The sequence below is a fragment of the Salvelinus sp. IW2-2015 genome, unplaced genomic scaffold (assembly GCF_002910315.2).
Source record: "Salvelinus sp. IW2-2015 unplaced genomic scaffold, ASM291031v2 Un_scaffold2427, whole genome shotgun sequence".
NCBI classification, from domain to species: Eukaryota; Metazoa; Chordata; class Actinopteri; order Salmoniformes; family Salmonidae; genus Salvelinus; species Salvelinus sp. IW2-2015.
The window spans coordinates 40,431-48,253 of NW_019943748.1; the positions used below are offsets into that span (position 1 = coordinate 40,431).

General features: G+C 51.4%; 1 protein-coding gene across 1 annotated transcript in view; it reads left to right on the top strand.

The window, feature by feature from the left end:
• Positions 1-6,678, top strand: part of LOC112073928 (syncoilin-like) — an 8,438-nt gene extending 1,760 nt beyond the window's left edge. The window contains exons 4-5 of the mRNA XM_024141165.2: positions 5,928-6,052; positions 6,197-6,678. Of these exons, the coding sequence (XP_023996933.1) occupies positions 5,928-6,052; positions 6,197-6,281 (210 nt within the window). The 3' untranslated portion in view covers positions 6,282-6,678. The remainder of the gene's footprint in view (positions 1-5,927; positions 6,053-6,196) is intronic.
• Positions 6,679-7,823: the final 1,145 nt, after the last annotated feature.

The following is a 7,823-nucleotide window of genomic DNA, read 5'->3' on the forward strand; positions in this document are numbered from 1 at the left end:
GGGCCAGATTCAAACCCAGAACCAGCTCAGAACACAGTTGACTGGACAGTTCAGCCAGACACCCAGGAACACACACACCCGCGTCCTGGTAACAGCTCAGCCAACCAGAACTATAGCACGACACACAAATATCTGAACTGGGGCCCGCAGGCTTCGCAGATTACCAGAGAGGCAGTCAGGGACCTCGTCATTCCTCTGGATGGGATCCGTCCCAGACCACAGTTCAGACACACCACCCCTGACTCGCCGGCCGTCAGAATCCCAGAACCAGTCAGACCTCACTACTACTTGACTCGAGGCAGCTCAGCACACTAGAACCAGTCAAACACACACACGCTGGGCACATGGGACATCAGAACCAAGCCAGATGTAGGACACATACTGACGGGGCTTGGACCAGCTGCCACAGAACCCTAGAACCTGTAGATCATCTCACCTGAGCTCGCGCACCCCAGCTCAAACGAGGCAACACGTCCAGACCTATACGACAAGATCGGTTGCTATCATGGGGAGCTGTTCCGGTTTCTAGGTAATTGCCTGTCCACAGGGACTCCATCCCTGACAATCTACCACAACACACACATGGAGTGAGTCTAGGAATAACCAGTGCGCAAAGCACCTGAAGAGGGGTGGGAATCCATTTTGGATTCCTAGAAGTGGAGCGCACAGGAGGCCCTGGCTGTCTCGGCCTTCGTTGCTCCTTCACCCTCTCGCAGGCATCAGTCTGGGTCCCAGCCCACTGTGCTGAGCATCCAGCCAGAAAGCTCAATCGGCTCGATGCCTGGCCCATGTCTACGAGAACTTGTTACGGAAGGATCGGCCTAGGATTACCTTTAGACCCTTTACGAGGGACTTACCCCAGCTTACCAAAAAGCATTTTGCCCAACACACCCACAACTATCGAATAAATATAGCGATTTGTAGAGACCCACAAGAGGACACGGCTGCTTACTGGACAGGTCCCCTCCACGACCTTTAAGACCCAACAACCTAGCTACATTAGACGAATCGAGGATATAGAGATAGTAACAGGGGCGATGGAGGCTGAGCGATTCTGATGGTCCCCAGCTGAAGAGAGACCTAAAACTACACCCATCTGACAGGACCACATCGAGAGATGGACACAACGGAACATGATGATGAGTAGCAGAGGTGAGGTAGGGGAAGCAACACCATAGCGGTATCATTTCGTTCCCCACGACGTCCCTCGTGGCCGGCGGGTGGGGCGCGAATCCAGACCTGAAGCGACTCAGAGTCACGGACCGAATATCGGCGTTTAGGGACTGAAGCCATATATTTGAGCGTTTGGACTGTGGTTAAACTGGGGCTGCCGCCAAACCTGTCTACTTCAATGGCCCACTTCGCCAAAAAGACCTCAGGATGCATGTTTAGGCCACCGTGGGAGAGACAACCACCATAGAGGCATCCCAATGTCCATGGATGTCTGGCCTTGGAAATGAGCACAAACAGTACGGTGAGCCCCAGGGGGATAGTCACGAGGAGGGCTGGGGGACTTCATTTGTAGCGCCCGCTGCCCTCGAGATCCAACAAACGTTAGAGACAGAGCGGTGGTGACAAGGGGTGAGAGCTTCGAGGGCATGAGAACAACAACTAGAGTACAGAGGTGGAGGGGTTGGAAGGTTGACAGGGGGATAGGGGGCTGCTGTGGTGAGTTGTTCCGACCCCCGGGCGCGTGCTGGACTCTTGACTGCCAGGTCACAGCGAGGGTAGTGCAAGTTCGATGGATCAGAGAAACGCACAAGATCTAGTGAGAACAGAGAGGTTGGGGAGGGGTTCGTGCATGTTGCATGGGTGAGACACAAACAACTCTCAGAGCCAGCCATGTCCCGGCGGGCCAGGCGGTGGGAGTTTGAGCGGGATGGGCTGGAGCTTGATCTGTGACACCAGTAGCAGATCAACAACTAGAGACAGAGTTAGGTAGGCAAGGTGTGGTTTTTGGAGGGTTGGCTGCTGTCTGGGTGAGGCGGTCCGCGCCCCCACACTCGCTTGGTACTGGGAGCCTTCAACAACTTAGAGACAGATGGGTGGGAGGGTGGAGAGGAGGGATGGGGTAGGAGTTGACGGGGACCATCAGTAGAACTAATATCATAGCTTGATGGTATAGGGGCAACATGCATGTGTGGGTAGCGCCGTTTAGAGCTTCCCGACGCGCCCAGGCCGTTTGCGCGCTCAGTTGAGGGTGGGAACAACACTAGAACAGAGGTGGCGAGGGGTGGAGTTGGAGCGGGAGGGGTGGAGTTTGAGAGGCAGAAGAATCCATCAAAACTAAGAGATCAGATGACGCTCTGAGAGTGGGGGGGTTAGGCGTTAGTGTCTGATTGTCGGGCTTCCCCTCCCCCCCCCTCCCTCTCTATCTATCAGAAACAACAAAACTAGACCAAGCAAGGGGGAGGGTGTGAATTGTGGGGGAGGCAGATGCTCAAGGGACAGACTAGATGGACCAGATTCTGTCCCGCCGCTCGCCCCCGGTCCGGTCTGGCACGCGAGTGGGAACGGTGGAGTTAGACGCGCATCAATATCAGCCGGAGACAACAACTAGAAGACAGTGGTGGGTAGAGGAGGGTTGCTTGGTGGATGATTGTATGCTGGCAGGGGTTCGGAGTTCCCGGCCCCCCCTCCGAGAACACATCAAAACTACGTAGACAGAGTTTGGGAGAGGCGTACTGGAGTTCAGACAGGTTCCTGCTAGCAGAGTTGGCGTACTGTGCTGAGGGGTTAATCTGAGAGGACGGTGGAGGAGAATGTAGAATAGAGACGGCTGAGGATGAACTGTGAGCTGCGATTCTGTCCCCCCCCCCTCCGTCTGAGGAGAGCTGAGGCCACTAAGGAGGAGAAGACGGGGAACAGGGAAGGTGAGTGAGAGCGAGGCCAGGCCCAGAGCATTCACGCATAAGGGCATGGTGCTGCAATATTCGAGTGCAGAATGGTTGAGGAGGGAGGCGCGGGGGCATTGAGGATGTGTAGGGGCTGCTTCTTGTCCCCCCCCCCCACGCCCCTCCTCTACACCATCAATGTGGACTAGAGTCCTAGTGTTTTTAGGGGGCTGAAGAGGAGTGAGGTGAGGAGAGCGAGGCGTCCCAGTGTGGCGTTCTGGTAAGGGCAGGGTCTTCCAGTGGAGAATGAGGCATTCTTGACAAAGAGCCTGGAGGCTTTGTATCTCTCTGCGATCCTACAATGGCGCTCGATCCACGCCACTCGCAGGCGAGCAACTTATCCTCCGGTGTGCTCCCATCATAATGCGACCCAAAGCCGATCTCCATTCTCCTTAACTATCTGAAATGGAGTACGGAAACAATGCATCAATATAGTTATAAATCCTCACGTAAAAGGTGTAGGGGGAGCTACTTGGCCACTGTCTGCGACTGACAACACACCACCCCCCCCACTTTACAAACAATGCGCCTCCTCCCATAAAAAATCCACAACCCAACATGCGACCTCGGCTAGAGCAGAGAAACTGTGTGCAATAAAAGGACATGGGCCCTTGACCTTGGTGCCCTCGTAGTTAACAGTGCCCCATTAACCATGACCAACACACCCTACACCCACACCCAGGCGGACACACAACAAGGACGGCCTCAGCACAGAAAGAGCGAGGGCAAACAGCCAACCCACGGCGCGGAACGAAACTTCTCCTTGACCACAATTTCTCACGCCTAAAACCTACACATCATATAGACAGATCTCATGGGGTAGAACTCACTACGTGAACACATATCCAACATTGAAGTACTGTGAACTTATACGCTCACTACCGCCCATATTATGCCGGCTCAATCCCAAACACCCAGAGCCCACATACAAGCACACCAATCCAGAATCATATCCCACACCTATCACGATCGTCACCGAATAGTCTAGCCCCACCTCTTTTCCTCCTGGTACCACCAGCATGCGTATAATAGTAAGAACAGCTGCTAAGGCTTTCCGCCTATAAACCCGCTTTTGCCCTCGCCTCCTCTTGGCACCTTCCCTCGAGCCCCTTCTCCTCTCCCCCCCCACCTCTACCATTTCCGCTCGGGTACGTCGGTACGAGCGGCATCATCAAATAGGAGTCAGTGTAGGTGCTGCTTTACAATGGAACATTCTACATACTGTATCCATAGGAATAGAGTGTGTTCCAGCACAACCCCGCTCCTAGAGAAATCCCCTGGAACACCTTTGGGTGTTTCCAAGAGCCACCTTGATCGTTCACCAGAGATACAACTACTCAGACTTCATTCATATAGTGCAGTGTACTATCAGAGGAGAAGATCGGGGCACATTCTGGTGCATTCCCCGCGTCTTCTTCTCGCCCCTCAGTTTCCTTTCTCACTGTCTCCCCCACATCCTCCTCTCCGTCTACTGTCTCTCTCCCTTCCTGATATCCTAGACCACTCCTATACTGCGGTGGGTTTTGCCCCACTGTCTGTCCCAACCTGGCACACCCTCCGACCCCCACTGATATCATCCACGTCTGCACCTGACGGAGGCTGTGTAACTCCGCGTGCGGCGACCCCGACCGGAGGGACCCAGCTTCCCTTGTCTGGGGCGTCCCAGGCGTCCAGGGGCCGGACACGCCCACGCCAGGACCGTCACTCCACGGCCCTCATTTTAGAAGCGAGCACAAAGACCATGACCAGAGCAAGGAGACCCCGATATAGCAGGTGTTAGGGGCGGTGCGGTGTTCGGCGGTGTGCGTGGCCGGCCCCCCCGCCAGGCAAGCGCAACCGCACTGCACCGCGACCCCGGCACCGCACCTGACTGCAAGAGCCACGGACGCCCGGCGGCCAGGAGGAAAACACACACATGTAACAAGTACCTGCAGGGAGGGCTCAAAGCCCTGGAGGAAAGGTATTCTCTTCTAACATTGCCAGGCGTATCATGACCAAAACTGGTCTCTAGTCCAAGCACTAGGATTGACACAACAGTTGTGATGTATGCAATTATCCATTGCATTACCGATAATATACCTTATTTATCATTGATTAACCCAACTTCATTAGTAAACCCACTCACCACTCCCACCGCCTCCCTCTTCCCCCCGCTACGCGCCTCTCAACCCCCCCCTCCTACTTTGCAGCCCATCGTTATCGGCAGGTGCGCCCACACCGCCCACTCGCCTCTTACCCTCTCTCCCTCCCCCGCACGGTGCTTCGACCACGGCGCGCGCGCCTGCTTCACGCGGCCAAGACTCCGCACATTGAGGACATCCCCAGTTCAACGATCAAGGCCATGAGTTAAACAGTGTGTTGAAAAGGCCAAGGCCAGCGAGGGAGAGCTGAGCCCGTGTTGCTCTTGTTGGGTCGGTCCCGCCCCCCCCATGAGGGCATGTACGGAAGAGCTGTGACAGCTTGCCGGATCGGATGGCAGATGAGTCAGCGCGCTGGGATAAGGGCTTGAGGACCTCTCATTTACAGGATGGGTTCGCAGCGCACCCCAGCGACCCCCTCCGTCGTTAACCACCCATGGGCTGGAGGCAGTATAGTCAGTGTATATGGAGGGCTGGGTACCGTCTGTCCACCGGAAGAGAGAGAGCATAAGCTTCCCCGCCTAGATACACGCGTCTGTACCTACTACAAGGTCTGATCCAGACAAATCGCTACTCCAATCACACTCATAACAATCCTCCAACATACACACGGACATTGTAGATTAAAACACAAACCAGCCTTTTCATCTATATAAACCCACTTATTCAAGGTTATGAATACTACCGGCTCAGAGTTTTTGATGATACACTTCCTTTCAGTTTTATTGTAATCATAAAGGTCAAGTTAGTAGTAGGAGGTTTATGAACACTCCTGTCGGGTTTATGAACACTCCTGTCGGGTTTATGAACACTCCTGTCGGGTTTATGAACACTCCTGTCGGGTTTATGAAACATTTCTGAAGCCGTATTTAGCCCTTCGTATCCCTCCCCACAGGAGACAGTGGACAGGCTGGAGGACACTAACAGAGAGCAGAAGACAAAGTTACAAATCCAGAAGAGGGAAACCAAGGAGATGGAGGAACTGAGAGACAGTCTTACTAAAGAACTCTACCTGTACAGGTGAGAAAATTAACCGTTTCACACTCCTAACTCATTTTAGCTATTAGAATCAGTGAATTATAATGTAACTAGACACTAGCTTATAATTAAGGTTAACAAGGTTGTAAATATTGACTGTAATCTGGTGTTTTTTTTTCTCTTTAGAGGTATTGTCGAAGACAATAACAAGAATGATGTAACCAGAGTGCAAGAGAAAACCACCGGGACAAATAGAAGTCTTGCAGTTTAGGTTACAAGATTACAAGAGACAAACAACGTTTTCTCTGTTCATAGTCACTCGTTTCCAACAATCATACCATCCTTACAAATGTACTTTTATACACCTTTCAGAAGGTTCCACTCAATTGTAAAAAAAAAAAAAAAAAAAAAACGGAAGTAGAAAACCAGGAAGTAGAAACCCAGGAAGTAGAAACCCAGGAAGTAGAAAACCAGGAAAAAGCAAGGCAGTTTTGTACACTGGTAGCTGAAACCTGTGGGTAATTCCCATCAGGTTGGAAAGGGTGTCTAGAGAAAACAAGCTCGCCATCATTCTAATTCTATAGTTAAGACATGGTAAAACATCTGTAGAGAAGAAGGTTCTGGAACAGTCTGAAGATGTAATGCATTCTTTATAGTGCAACAAATAAAAGGTGTTCTTTTAAACTAAACTGTGTGTGTGATGAGTCAGAGCACAGGGACCTGTGTTCCCAAATGGCACCCTATTCCCTACATAGGGCCCTACTTTCGATTAGGGCCCTATGTCAAAAGTAGTGCACTATGCAGGGATTAGGGTGCCATATGGGACAGATCCAGGGAGAGGGATGGTGTGCATATAAGGGCAACATGGTGGAATGTTTTTAAACGATGCTAATGGAGTGAGAGTGAGCCCAGAGGGTAGTGTACCAAATGGCACCCTATTCCCTATGTAGTGCACTACTTTTGACCAGGACCTATAGGGAATGGGGTGCCATTTTGGATGCCAGATGCCACCCTACCCTTGACTATACACATTAAAGCTATGACCAGTAAAATCACTGTTTGACATCACAGACAGACGGTTGGTTTTAAGTAAACATCTAAGAGGTAGGTTTAAAAATAGTCCCCTTTCTGTATTTAATAAGATTACAGAAGTCATTTGTATGTCTCCTGCTGTATGATTTCATAAAATGGATGATTAACGGAGTGACTAAACATTTTCAAATGACTGACGTCAGGAAAAAGAGCAACTGCATTAGTATAAATCAGTCTCAGAGGGAGAGTGGTCTTGAAACAGTCTGGCTTTAGGAGGTCTTGAAACAGTCTCGCTTTAGGAGGTCTTGAAACAGTCTGGCTTTAGGAGGCTTGAAAACAGTCTGGCTTTAAGGTCGAAACAGCTGGCCTTAGGTGGGTCTTGAAATCAGTCTCGAGGAGTCTTAAAAGTCGGCTTAGGAAAGTCACAGTCTCGCTTTAGAGGTCTCTGAAACATCTTCGGCCTTTAGAGGTCTGAGAAACAGGTCTGGGCTAGTTAGGGTGGTCTGAAACAGTCCGCTTTAGGATGGAGCTGAAAGTATGAGCTTAGTCCTTGAATAGTCTGGCTACGGGTATGAAAAACATCGCGCTTTAAGGATGCTTGCATTCATGGTAGGTGCTTGAAACAGTCTCGCTTTAGGTGTCTAGAACAGTCTCGGCTTTCAGAGGTCTGAACACGTCTGCGCTTTTAGGAGGGTCTTGAAACAGTTCTTTGGGTCATGAACAGTCTGGCTTAAGGAGGTCTTGAAACAGTCTCCTTTAGGTGTCTTGAAACCAGTCTCGT